The sequence below is a fragment of the Lithobates pipiens genome, unplaced genomic scaffold, assembly GCF_037356315.1.
Source record: "Lithobates pipiens isolate NorthernLeopardFrog02 unplaced genomic scaffold, aLitPip1_a1.2 Scaffold_18, whole genome shotgun sequence".
NCBI classification, from domain to species: domain Eukaryota; kingdom Metazoa; phylum Chordata; class Amphibia; order Anura; family Ranidae; genus Lithobates; species Lithobates pipiens.
The window spans coordinates 491790724-491805609 of record NW_027507758.1 but is presented as its reverse complement, the minus strand read 5'-3'; the positions used below and the strand labels follow the sequence as shown (position 1 = coordinate 491805609).

The window sequence follows — 14886 nt, the reverse complement described above, 5'->3', positions numbered from 1 at the left end:
CGTTTGTCGTTTTTTGGCGCTGAAAAACGGCACTTTGAACGCGAATTTCTGGCGTTCAGAAAAAAGCCCATAAACTCCACTGCTCATTAAAGCTGAAAAACGTCCATGTGTGCATGGACACATAGGCTAACATAGAGTGGAGTTTATGGGCTTTTACAAAAAACGCCCAAACTCCAATAAACTGCAGTTTATCAGCTTCAGTGTGCATGGAGCCTTACATTTTGAGTTACAGAGGAGGTCTTTTGTTAGAACTATTGCTTTCACTCTAACAATCACAGCAATACCTTTCATGTGTGATTTAAACATCATTTACATATGCAGGCGAGAATTACTCATTCGTTTTCTTTGCTGCACGAGCTCGCGGGGACGAGGGCGCTTTAAAAAATAAATAAAAAATCTCTTATTTATTTTACACTGTCACATTAAAAAAAAAAATTCTGATCACTTTTATTGCTGAAAAAAGGGAAGAGAGAGTAGATATGGCGCTATACTTTCAAAATCCTTAAAATTATATGATTGATAATAAACAAAATCTGTGAAAAATGTGGGAAAAATATAAATAAATTAATTAATTGATTAAAAATGAAAACATTTTATAAAATGAATGTGTATAGAGTTGGTATATATGTGTATGAATAGTGTGCTAAGTGCTTGTGCCAATCTGATTAATATACATGCAATACATAACTTCTCGTGCAATAATTCATGAAACGTAACATAAATAATTTCATCTGCATAAGTTAGTGAAAATAAATAAATGGTGAATTAAAATGTTATAAAACAATCAATCCCACTGAGGGTTAATTAGTAACTATAGTGAAAAACTGTCAGTGAACAAAATAAATAATGAATAAAAAAATGTGTTTAAAAAACAATCAATCCAACTAAGAATTAGCCAATCAGTCCAAATAAGTTCTTATTAGTGCAAGGTAAAAGGGTGTTGCCACTTCAAAGAGAAAGATCCCCAACACATGGATCCAAAAAAGTGCTCTTGTTGCCCTCACCAGATCACCTGCCCCCTTCAGGGGTGAACTCGCTGCCACAGTGTGAGCCCCTGTGTCGCTGTCTGGCTTTCCTCTGGGGGGGTCCTTAATTGGTCTGTTGGAGTTGTCTCAAATAGGTATCAGTAAAAGAGAAGGGCTTCCATAGTGTAAAACCGCTTCAAATACCAGCTTTATTAATTAAAAAAACTACTCACATTTGCACAATGTATCAATCGCATATCAAGATAAAACAGCCGTTCGCCGTGGCGTTCTGAGCCAGGGAGAGTGCGTTCTATGGCCACGCCCTACGCGTTTCGTTACTACGACGTCCTCTGGAGCACTTTTATTGCTGTCACAAGGATTGTAAACATCCCTTGTGACAGTAGTAGGTGGTGACAGGTACACTTTATGGAGGGATCGGGGGTCTAAAAGACCCCAAATCCCTCCTTTGCACTTCAAAGTATTCAGATCACCAAAAACTGCGATTCTGAATAGTGTAATTTAAACAAAAATCTGTGCCATTGACAGCCAAGTAAACTGTAAGTGATGTCGCTTCTGTGTGTTTGCATAGGAGACTGGAATTAAGCCGTTTCTGGCTTTGTTTCAGTCTCACTCTAGCCTGTAGAAGTGCTGGATCACAGATCGGGTCTCCTGGGTTGCAGGAAAGAAAATCGCTTTTTGTGCCCCTCAACACAGTCAGTGTTGATGGGGGAATCCCTCCCATTGAGCTATTGTGTTCTCCTAAGGGGGGTGGGGGAGTCTGCCTCTGCCAGGAGGACACAGTGATTGCTCCTAATGGCTATAATAGCCACTAGCAATAATTGCATGTAAAATCCGGCAGGCTTGTTGTACCCAAGTTAATCGCTCAACTTGCGTGCTTTCAGTCTGCCCATACATGGCTCGAATCCTTGCCTGGCCCCTGTTGAATCAGACAAGATTTGAACCGTCTATGGCTGAGTTAAAGAATTGATAAGTTGCGATATATTACATTTTTATTTAATACTCCTTTAACTTATTGATAATGGGAGCTTGGCCTGTTGTAATCATGGTGTTAGAAGAGAATCTTTTTGCCTATATAAGAGGCATCAGTGAAGATCTAGTGAAGGTTCATACCTTTACCAACCCTAGCCAAAATGGAGAAACATTTTTAACTGCATGTCTAAACCTGCATGGAGAGATATACGGAAGCTGCCACCCTGATCCACTTCGTAAAATATTACTAACCTGTCTGTCTCCTGCTTCATTATTTTCACAATCACTGGCCATAAACAAGGTTGCAGATCCAGAAAGTCAGTGTGAATTAAGGACTCATGATCAGCATTTTTAGGTTTGAAAATATTTTTATTTGTAATAAGAACAGCGTAACAGTTACATCACTGAAATAGAAAAAGAGGGGCGTGAGAAGGCTAAGTGGCTATCGCCTGCAGCGATGCTTGTGCCATATCTCAATAATGACACAGAGAAGTGCAAATAGTATCAAACAATAAATAACAGCAAAAAGAAAAAGGAAACAAAAGGGGGGGGGGGGGGGAGTTAAAGCGAGGTGGAGTGCCAAGCAAGAAGGAGAGAGAGAAGAGAAAGGAAGAATTCTGCTGGGAAAGCATGGAATAGAAGAAAAAAGAACTGTACTTGTGGGTATCATTGCCACACGTGATAATTCAGGGTAGGGGCGGGGATGAACTTGAAGGGGTAGGGAGCATATCAGTCAGAGTGTCGGATGAGGAAAAGCAAAGTCAAATGGACCATAGAACTTTATATTTATCATGGGTATTATTGTAGAGTGCCAGCATCTTCTCCATTCTCATGGCGTCACCCATAATGATAATGGAGGAGTAGTGGTGGTATTCCAGTAAAGTGCGATAAGTTGCAGAGCTGCCAACAAGAAAAAATGGAGGAGACATAATTTATGTGAAGCTTCCGAGCCCGGCAGCGTGGAGAGAAGGGCAATCTCTGGGGTCAGCTGCAAAGATTCCTCATAAATAACGTTATACACCTTAAATACCTGAGTCCAGAAGGGTTGTATCCGATCACACTCCCACCAGACATGGATGTAAGTACCTGAAGATGTACCACAGTGCCAACAGGAGGCCGGGGTAGATGGGAAGATTTTGTGTAAGGTGAAAGGGTCCCTGTACCATCTAGAAAGGATCTCAAAATTCTTCTCCTGCGAAAAGCAGGAAATAGAGGACTTGTGGGTGAAGTGGAACGCAGTCTGCCATTCTGCTCTGGAGAGGCTCTTTCCCAGCTTTGCCAACCACATGTTAGTGTAGGGAGGCAGGTTATCCTGCATGAGGGCCCGGATCAGACCGTATAGGAAGTAGAGTAAATGTCTGAGCATATCACAGAGAGAGCTTAAACGTTCAGTGAAGGGATGGTATATTTGAGAGGAGAGGAATAATTGTTTAGCAAAGGAAGATAAGTGTAGGGCAATGAGCCAGTCGTGTGTATCCTTAGGAACGACCGGGGGGTCCCAAGTCCACGACGGATGAAAGTATGGGCCTAGGGCCAAAAGGAGGAGCGATGGAATGAACCTAAAGTGGGAACCTGGGGGAAGGTTGGGTTGTCAAATAGGGTGGATAGGGGGGAGGAGTCTGAAGAGAGGACCTCACATAGCCCACTTCGGTACCATAGAGTGAGAGCAGAAATGGTTAGGGGTAAGGCAGAGGACATGCTAGAGAGGTTTCCTTTGTGTCTCCATAGAATGGCACATCAATCAGGCCAAATCCTGTTTAACCATGACAAAGGCTTTTTGAAAAGGACGTGAGAACCATTCAAGAACACTTGCCATGGGGAGCGTGGCCTAGGTGGTCATGTGAGCGGACGTCTTTCCGTGCAGCTCCGACATCTCCTGCTACAACCCTGCTCAATCCTCGGTTGATCGCCCACTTACCGCCACACGAAGGATGCCGCCTGCACCGGAGAACTGCCCTGCTTCACCGGACAGTGATATCGGCGAATGGGCAAGCGCAGAAGGCAGCCGCCGGCGCGAATGTATTGCACACACGCTCAGGCCAAGATGGCCGCCGGACCACCTCCACAGTACCTTGTGATTCCCCTGCCTCCACGCCAGATCTCTTCGGGGATGCTTCTCTGCCATCCTCCCCGGGACAGCCTGACCCCCTGATCATGTTGTCGCAGATCTCGGCGGGGAAGGAGGAGGGGGTGAGCGAACGGGGGCCTACGCTGGCGGAGGTGCTGCAGACCATTAAGGTAAACCATGCTGCTCTAATGGGGACAGTGGCTGAAATCAAAAGTGACTTTACACTACTAAGGCAGGATGTCCAGAAATTACGTGGAAGGGTGGATGAAACTGAAAAACGTATTAGTGATTTGGAAGACTTAGTTAACCCCTTATTGCCTAAACTCAATGCTGCGGGGGGTAAAATAGCTACCCTTGAGGACAAGGTGGACGACCTCGAGAACAGAAGAAACAACCTGAGGCTGGTTGGCCTTCCTGAGCGGGTACAGGGGTCTGACCCAGTGGCTTTCTTGGAAAGTTGGCTGGAGCAGGAGTTTGGCCATGATATACTGTCCCCTTGCTTTGTGAGGCGCAGAGATTCCCGGGCAGACCTCTCCTGGCAGGTAATCCGCCACGCACGATGGTCATCAGGTTGTTGAACTACAGGGACAGAGAGACGCTATTTTGCGTGTAGCCAGAACAAAAGGCAGTTTGAAGATTAACAATGCTACAGTGTCACTGTATCCAGATTATTCGGTGACTGTCCGCAACCAAAGGACGCAATTCCAGTCTGTTAAACAACAGTTGCGGGAACATGCTGTGCAGTATTCCATGATATTTCCGGCTACCCTTCGCATTGTCCATCAGGAGAAAGTTCTTTTCTTCCAGTCACCCAAGAATGTCATCGCATGGTGGGAGTCCCTACCCCAACCCCCTCATGACCCTGCCTGAAGGATGTCGGCCCGGACGGTCGACGTCCTTGCTTTCTTTTGTCCCCCCTCTCCCCCTTCTCATCTCTGCCTCTGGTTTGAGCGGTGGGTCTACGCTGCTCTTGTTGAAACATAATGGGATCAACCATGATTATTTTTGTTGCGGGACAAACTTACTCCCCCTTTTTTGGATGAGTATTTGGGAGCTGCTCTAGGAGAACGATGTTGAGCCACTCAGTGGTGAAGTTGACTTGTTACAGTTAACCACATGGATATCAGGCCATGCGCCCCATGCATGGCCCTAGTTCTGGGTACAAGCCTGCTCCATTTCCGTGGGAGCAGGGCAGGGTTGTTGCTGCTGATCGGCAGCTCTTTATTTTTTGTCTATAGTCTAGTATCGGTATGTAAGAAATTTGGATGGATGTGTGTGTGTGTGTCACTTTGTCTCACTGGAGGTGCTGTGGCTCTGGATGATTTGCGGGGGACTGTCCTGGGGCTCCTGGAAAGGCAGCACCCGTTTTTTCCCGCCTGTGTGATGACCCTGACCCCCCAATGGCTGAGGTAAACATTTGCTCATGGAATGTGCGTGAGCTGAACTCTAAATTTAAGCGTGCATTGGTGTTTGAGCAAATTAAATGATTACATCCGCATGTTCTCTGCCTACAAGAGACTCATCTGGTGGGCTCAAAAATCCTTGCATTAAAAAAGTGTCGGGTGGCTCAAAATTTTCACTCCATGTACTCTAATTATGCTCGTGGGGTGGCCATCCTAATTCGTAAAGAGCTTTCTTTTGAGTGCCACCAGGTGGTCTCGGACCCTAGGGGTCAGTTTTTGGTGTTACATGCTACGGTGCAGAGAACGCCTGTTATTCTGGTCACAATATATGTTGCTCCGCCAGCCACGGCCACGGTATTCTCAGAACTGAGCGTTAAGTTATCGCTTTTACCTGTTTGCCCTACATTTATTGTAGGGGATTTTAACTCAGTATTGCAGCCTGCTCTGGATAGATTCAATGCGAATGAGCCCAAGCTGTTTAGTAAATGGTGTGAGGCGTATGGATATGTACATATTTGCCATTGGAAGTTCCCGGGAGAAAAAATATTCTCCTGTCAATCTAAAACCTACGGTTCTCTATCCAGGCTGGACTATGCACCTGCCACCAGGGACCTTCTGCCGGTTGTCAGGGCAATTAAATACATCTAACAAACAGTGTCGGATCACTCGCTACTCCAGGTTACCCTTACTCTGGGATACAAACCTTCCTTTGGGGTGTGGAAACTTAGTCCCTTGTGGATATTCACGCCTGGGATACAGGAGGCCATCCCGTCGGATATGGTGGATTATTGGTCCACTAATCTTGACACAACAGCACCAGGCCCCACATGGGATGCCTTTAAGGCTTTTTTGCGTGGGTCATATATATCCCGTATTAAGCATCATAGACTAGCCAGGAAGGCCCAACAAACTACACTTGAGCAATCCCTAGAGGAGGCAAGACGTAGGCACACGCTAAACCCGAAAGAGACTACCCGTGGGGAGCTAACTCATGCCCATAAGCTGTTACTGTTACATCTCGTGGACATGACTAAATGCAACAACTGCACCTGACGGCTAGCCTTTCTTGCCCATACAGAATATTTGGATAGTTCCATCTCTGCTATACAATTAGTTGATGGCTCCACTACCGCGGACCCTGTAGCTATTAATCAGGAATTTGCCTCGTACTACGGTAGATTATATGACGATCCGGTACCCCCCTCGGAGGCTACCTTTAGGGGTTTCTTCTCATCATTGGTATTCCCTGGGCTGGAGGACACTCAGAGGGACCTCTTGGAACCAGAAATTACTCTTGAAGAGTTGAAAGCAGCGATAGGTTCCCTACCGCCCTCGAAGGCTCCGGGCCTGGATGGTATCCCTTCGACATGGTATCAGACCTACACTGAATTGATAGCTCCTAAACTACTCCTCACTCATCCTTGAACCGGGGATCTCTACCTGATTCAATGAACGAAGCACTGATTGTGGTTCTACCCAAGCCGGGGAAAAATAAACTGTTGTGCAAATCCTACCGACCCATTTCCCTCCTGAACAATGACGCAAAAATATTGGCAAAGATACTAGCTCTTTGCTTGCAAAAAGTTATACTTACCTTGATATCGCCTGACCAGGTAGGTTTTATGCCTGGACGTAGCACGTTTGATAATATACGCAGATTATATCTACATATCCATAGAGCATGCAGGGACAAAATTGGTAGCCTGGTGTTGTCCTTAGATGTGTTTAAAAGCTTTTGATACGGTGCGTTGGTCATTCCTGTGGGAGACTATGGCTAACATGGGGTTTGGCCCACAATTTACAAACTGGGTTCGCCTGCTGTATGCTAAACCGAGTGCAAGGGTGCGAACCAATAGAGATGTCCCTTCACCATTCCTATTGCAGAGGAGGACTAGGCAGGGGTGTCCACTGTCTCCGCTCCTGTTCGCACTCGCCATTGAGCCTTTGGCTCTGGCGGTGCGACAGGCCTCAGGGATAGGGGGCATCCGCCTTGGGATGCTGGAGGAGAAGATATCTTTGTATGCAGACGAGGCCTTGATCTATTTAGATGGTAAGGAAAGCTCCTTCAGGGGCCTTATGCAGGTGGTGGAAGAGTTTGGGGATGTGTCTGGTCTGAGGGTTGGCTGGGATAAGTCGATAGCTTTTCCCATTGGCCCTCACAGCTCCTATGAATATTTGAAAACATCCAAACTTCAGACGTCTCAATCATTTAAATACCTAGGTATACAGATCCATAACGAGCTCCCCAAATATGAAGACTTAAATATTGCCCCTATTACAAAACAGATGGTAGACAAACTCGAAACATGGGCAACCCTCCCTCTCAACTTAATAGGACGTATCAATATCTTCAAAATGATTTTCCTCCCTAAATTTCTATATAGCTTTAGAGCTGCTCCGGTTTATCTCCCTAAGAAGTTATTTCTGAAAATAGAGTCTATTGTGTCCTCCTTTATCTGGCAAAATTACCATCCGCGGATAGCCAAGACATCTTTGCAGTCCCCCAAACTGAAAGGAGGCCTGGCCCACCCAAATTTATACCATTACTTCATTGCCTCCCAACTTACTTATGTATATGAATGCCTGCATTCCAACCCTCAGACCCCTTCCGCCACTCTCATGTCAATCCTACATGCACCATTTGACACAGTTAATGATGTATTGCATAGGGCACTACATTCTAGGTGCTCTAGGCTTTCTCCTATGGAAGTAGGTTTACTAGCTTGGAGAGAGGGGGAAAAACTGCTTTCAATCACCACCCCTGGCAGGTCACCACAAACCCCACTATGGGACAATCCTAGTCTTCCAGAGTTATATGGGTATCCAGACTCCCAATGGTGGACCTGGCTGCACATATCGTGCTTGTCCCATATAATTAAGGGGAACGTATTTGAGTCCTTTGAAAATGTATGGGGTAATTTTACGTTAGATCATACATTTTTCTATAAATGCCTACTACTTCGACATGCCATCTGGGCACAGTTTGGCTCCCTGACCATAGAGCTCAAGGAATCTCCTATGGAAGACCTGTTGTCCTACCTGGATCTTACTAAACAGGTTACAACTTTCTATAGTCATCTCTCCAGGGTAGGGGTGGACCCATTCCAAAATTCCTTTATGAAGTGGAAAAGACTGATACCTGACCTGTCAGAAGAGGGTTGGGAGGAGGTTACAGAAATTTGTTTTCAGAACATCATAAGCACATCTGATCAATATGTACAATTTTTAAGTTTATTCATTATTTGCATTATACTCCGGCTAGACTGGCTCGAATGGGCCTGAGAGCTGAGGCTCTGTGTCCCAGATGTACATTTGATAAGGCTGATTTATATCATATGTTCTGGAGCTGTCCTAGACTGGAATCATATTGGAAGGACCTGTTCAAATTTTTTGAGGAACATCTTGCTCTCCCGGTGCCCCAAACCCCAGAGGTGGGGCTGCTGGGTATACTAAATGACTTTATCCACAAGGCATCAGCACGGATTCTACTACGTACCATTTTATTCTATGCACGCAAAGTGATCTTACTGCACTGGAAAGAGAGTGACCCCCCCAAGGATCCAATCCCTATATGGTATTATTAATGGAGAACTCCCCAAATTTAAAATTGTGTATAAAAATAGAGCTTGTTTAAAAAAGTTCCATAAAGTGTGGCAGCCATGGTTGGATGTCTTTGGCTCTTTCTGGGGGATGGTCCTATCCTCGCAAATCCCCTAGGTGGGATTGTGGGGGTTGGGTCGGGGTTTTTTAGGATTCTTGGTATATGCTACTTGTTACTGGTGGGAGGGGCGGATTAGGGGAAGACTGCAGTCATATGACAATATGATGATGATGCGAAAGTTGAATAATTTTGATGATCAGTGGGACGGTGACTTGTGTGGATGTGACGTGTGTGTGATTGGTTTGCCTGCTTGTCTTTTTGTGTTTATGTTTTGTTGGGGGTTTTTGTTTCTTTGTTTCATTTGTTTTGCTTACTCCTGTGGTGTGCCCCTTTTTGTTTATTTCTCTGGTGTTCTGAGTACCACCATAGCTTTTACTAACATGATGGTGTAGGCAGCGAGCTGTATATCAGCTTGCAGGGTGGGAGGTTACCTACACAGGTGGTGCTCGGGCCACTGCACACAACATTTTATATTTATTTCTTACGGGTTTATACTTCTGTCTGTACAACTGGAGTGCTGATATTTGATATGTATCCCGATTGACATATAAGCTGTATTGTTGAAAACTTAAATAAACACCTTTTAATATAAAAAAAAAAAAAAAGAACACGTGCCATGAGTAGCTTTGTAAAATATTTCAAAGTCAGGTAGTCCTGTACAACCTTGTAGCTTTGGATGGGTGAGTAGCTTATGTTTGACTCTGGATAGGCTACGATTCCAGATAAAGCGAATGGAAAGTGAGCCTAGGGTAGCAAAGGAGGCTTTGGGGATTAGTATGGCTATGGTTTGGAAGAGATACAGCAGTATGGGGAGGGTATTCATTTTAATGATGTTGATTTGGCCGAACCATGGTATCGCAGAGCCCCCTCAGGCTGCCAGTACTTTCCGGAGATGGGAGAGGAGAAGAATGTAATTCAGTGAGAACAGGTTAGTGAGGTTGACAGGTATCGTGATGCCTAAGTAGGAAATGCCCTTGGTTTGCCATTGGAAGGAGTAGTTGGAGCGAAGGCATGTAATTGTGGGGGTGGATAAAAAAATATATTTAGAGCCTCCATTTTGGAGATATTGAGCTTGAAGTTACTAAATAAGCTGGAAAGCCGGAAGAGAAAAGAGTGAAGGCAGGGTCATATGAGGTTGTTGAAAAAAAAAAAAGAAAAGAAATAAATGCAACCAATAAATATTACTGTTACCATTAAACAAAAAAAGTCCAAAAAAAACCTGTGAAAGTAACTGCACAAATACTATTAAAGATAAAACAAATATATAAAAATATACATAAAAATTATATATTCAAGTGTCCATATATATTGCAAAAAAAAAGCTGCCGCCAGAATCTGTCAAATGTTGAAGATAAAGAAATCCTAAAAATGTTGGTCTCTGACGAACTGAGAACAGCCTGGAAGTGGATTCTGCTTTTGATATGAAGAGGCAGTGAGTGCCAGAGGAAAAGACATTCATTAAGGAATAGAATACAATTTTTTTCATGGTGATACTTCGTTTGGAGGCTCGCTGAGAGCAGTCGTGTGAATCCGAAGATTGTGACACATCCGAAGGATCGGGACAGTCTCTGGCATCCGGATATCTGGACGTCTATGGTGGGATCTGAGATCCAATTTGCGCAGTTTGACCTCCCCTAGCAGGGGGGTCACTGGGAATCTGGTAAGCCTTCATCTATAAGTGGTGTTTAGAGGTGACGGGTCCACGTGGTCAAATACAATTTGATTGAACAATCAAGCTTCAGCTATTATTATACACACACTGGACAATTTACATATTTTTTGTAATATCACATCAAAAGCAGAATCCACTTCCAGGCTGTTCTCAGTTCGTCAGAGACCGCAATTTTTAGGATTTCTTTATCTTGAACATTTGACAGATTCTGGCGGCAGATTTTTTTTTGCAATATATATGGACCCTTGAATATATAATTTTTTATGTATATTATATATTTGATTTATCTTTAATAGTTTTTGTGCAGTTACTTTCACAGGTTTTTTTTTTTGGCACTTTTTTTTGCACTTTTTTTTTTAATGCTCACAGTAATATTTATTGGTTAAGCGCTGCACTTTTTTTCTTTTATATTTTTGTGCCTAGTATCTGGGTTATGGTGTTCAGCCGCCGATTTCTTTATTTCTTTTTACTAAGCGCAGATTTTTTTCTATTTATTTATATGAGGTTGTTGGGCATAAATCAGCAGATCGTCAACGTAAAGAGATCGTTTATGGTGGGCGGAGGGGGTTTGAATGTGAATGGCACAAGCCAATTGTTTAATCACTATGACAAATAGGAGCAGGGAGAGGGGGCAACCTTAGCGGGTGCCATTCGAGATGTTGAACTGATCAACATTTTTAAAGGGAAAGGTCAGCAAAGCCAGCCTACAGACTTTATTGCTACCAGTTTCCTTGAAACAAATTTGAAGCACAGATTGTTCATTTCAAATAGCAGCCTTACAGATATGTTGTTGTTGTGTTGTAGAACACGGATAATGCTATATACAAAAATTATGAACACAATTGTATACCTATATAGTAATTTTTTGACCATATGTGAAGGTTTCAAAGAGAATTTTTATTGCCCATGCAAACCTGAGGATACCATAGACTTGTTACATGAATCTAATTAAAAACACAGCCAATTTATAAATGTTATTACAGTGGTATTGCTTTGTGTCCAAACCTGCCGATTTTGCTTTTGAAGATCTTTCTCACCATTTTAGCTTTACTAGTTTTCTGTTTTGTTTTGTTCAGCAACAAATAGCTGTATTGAAGTTCTGGGGTGATAAGTCTTTTACACAGTGACCTCTCAGACTCTGCCAGTCCTTGTTTTAGGTTGTAACCCAGGATTCTGGCTAACCCAGCCTGAAATGGTTTCAGAGAATCATCCGTTATGTATTTTGGATCCACTTGACCTTGTAAGCAGATTTCCATTTGCAAAGCTCTTCTCCTCCGCAGTTCCTTTACCTCCTGTTGCATACGTTCTCGTCCAAACTCATCCACTTTTTTCCAGAAAGTGTTATTGAAATAAGCATACAGCTGCCAGTCCAGCTGGTTCCAGATCTTGATCCTTTCCTGAATTTTTACAGGAAGGACTTTTCGGGTGGCGTTACTTCTGCTGTTTAATGGAAATGATAGGACATCATCATAGGTCCAGCAAAGGGCATCTTTTAGAAGTACTAGTGACTCGTCAAAGTACTCAGTTATAAGCACCAAGTTAAACATTATCTCTACAGATTTCTGGACTAGTTGGAAGTACTTTGATGACTCTGGTCCATTGTTGTCAAAACCAAGGTCAAATGTCATTAAGTTTTTTGCATAACTGTTGTATTTACTTGTTTTGTTATAGAATTTGTAGGGGTTCATAATAAAATTTTCCAGACTTTTAGTTTTGATGAAGCTGTCTATAGAATTGTAATATGTGTAAGATGATTCCATGACTGACACAGGATTCCTTAATATAGTGAAATAAAAAGTGTTTTTTGGCATCACCTTCTCCACCTGTAAGAAAAGGTCACACAGATAATCTTTACCTGTTGTTTTGTTTGAAATATGATACATTATTAATGCAAGAAATCTGAAGGCCTAATATGTATCATAGTAAAGCTGAAAAGGTATTTATTTCATGTGTTAGTAAATGTGAATAATTACTAGGAGTGTATAAATTTTCCCAGCATGCAACACTGCTGACTACAATTAAAGCTGAACTCCAGGGCATACAAACTTTCACTGAAGAGGAGCTCAAGGCATGGATATTTTCTACATAGTTACATTGGTCCAACCATGTAACTATGCATATACTGTACCATACCTGGCCCATTTCGCCAGGAAGCTGGAAATCACTGAAGTAGACTTCACTACTCCAGTTATCTCTCCACTTGCTTCCAGGTCCCGTGCTGAGTGCCTACTGAACAAAGGGGGATGGCTGCTTGGTACAGGTGCCATTCAGAGAATGCTCTGCATATTCTAAATAAATACAAAGGGAGTACTAAAAATGGTGCACTCAGAGTCTGGTGCAGCTGTGCATGTTAGCCAATCACCTCTTAACCTCAGCTTGTTCAATTAAGCTTTGGAGATTAAACCTGGAAGCTGATTGGTTTCTATGAAGAAGTGAGCCTAATTTTGCAGTCTCCAGCTTTAGTAAATAAACCCCAAAGTGTTCTCTGATTGGACGAGATGGAGAGGCAGGGCAGTGGCAATCTAAATTTATGAGAAGTAGAGATGACTACCAATATGAAAGTGTTTATCTGTGGAAATGGAAGAATTCTAAGAGGGGTATTAATAAACACACAAGGTTTTTTCTCATCGGTGAAGCAGAATAACTACATGAGCTTCCCAGGTGTAGAAAGTGAAACATTTGTGTCAGCAGAAATCTCAGTAGATATGAAAAAGCTTACTATGGGAAACAAATGGGAGGCCACAAAGATACACTGTCCACAGCTTGGCATATTATATATTTTTAAGCTGTGTAATATCGCCTTGCCAAAAATGTTATTAATGGAACCAAAAATAGAGATTACAACTGATCGAAAGTGAAAGCTCGTGGATACCTTTTCGGTTAAAATGGTAAACAAGGGTAATTAATCATTGAAATAACTCACTAATCCAAAAAACAAGAAGCAAAAGAGGAGAGGAAGACCAAAATAATTCACAAATAATTTCCTATATTAGTACATACTGAGACCAAAATTAACTACTTAATGTCCCAGTATGTACTAATATGGGAAATTATTTGTGAATTCCAGTGTATTAGTAGTACGTCCTTGTTTGGCTAATACTATGCACTGAACCATATGCAACATTTAGAATTTGAGTAAATTAGTATATAGTTTGTTTTTCAAGATGTATTTGTTTAGTAAAAGGTTATTATATATCTGGGAGGATGTAATAGGTTCGCTCCACAGCATCGTCCTGAGATTAAGTATTAATGTAGGAATGCAGCTTATCTTCGTCTGGTACACATATTACATTGGTGGGACCACAGCAAGATGGAGTAGGAGTCAGATCAATGTTGCTGTGAGATGGTCCGTATGGTATCCTGTTGTGGATATCAGTATAGCTAGTGGATTAGATTAAGTCTATGGACAATAGAACGTCTTCAGGCTACAAAGAAATGGCTGACGGCCGATTATTTAACAGACTCACTGTCCAATCAATATCCCCCTGAGGAAGATACATATTTCCCTGTATCGACACACATTTGGGAGGGGACAGGATGCAGCTGGTCTGCCTCACAGTGGAGAAACCTATGACCTCAACAAGTGTTTTAAAGCTTTGAATAGATCAGTGCACTGATACACCAGACCCATGTGAGTACCCTAAACTGGGGCTTTTTTGTATAATAAATTGGTGTTATAAAACTATATTAGACTATCAACCCTCAACCCTTTTTTCCTACTGTTTACATATAAGGAGACAGCATTATTGAGCAGCTCAGGATCGTGAAGTTAAGACGCTTAAATGTGAGGTTACAGGCTCAGAGGTTTGCGGCTATTACCTAAGGGTGGGGAGCACCAGAGTGTGGACACTGCAACACGAGTTTTGATCACTTCTGTCAATGGATTCACAGACTTATGTTTGATAAGGACTTGTTATGTTATTTGTTTATACTGACCCATGTGATATATGGTCAGGACATCACAGTTCGTATGCACTATAGCACTTTACATTTCACTTTTTTTTCACTTTTATTTATTCAGGGCTTATTGTAATGAACCTGGTTTTAACACTTTTATTTTATTAGTTTGATGTGTGAGATTTTGAAGGGTTTTATATATCACAAGGATATATCACTATAGTATTTTT

At 42.6% G+C, this 14886-nt stretch overlaps 1 protein-coding gene across 3 annotated transcripts in view; it reads right to left on the bottom strand.

Moving 5' to 3' along the window:
• Positions 1 to 11635: 11635 nt before the first annotated feature.
• LOC143988760 (galactose-3-O-sulfotransferase 2-like) overlaps positions 11636 to 14886 on the bottom strand; it is a 51983-nt gene continuing 48732 nt past the window's right edge. For all 3 annotated transcript variants that reach the window (XM_077488591.1, XM_077488590.1, XM_077488592.1), the window contains exon 4: positions 11636 to 12582. In XM_077488591.1, coding sequence (XP_077344717.1) covers positions 11737 to 12582 — 846 coding nt within the window. In that variant the 3' untranslated portion in view covers positions 11636 to 11736. The remainder of the gene's footprint in view (positions 12583 to 14886) is intronic.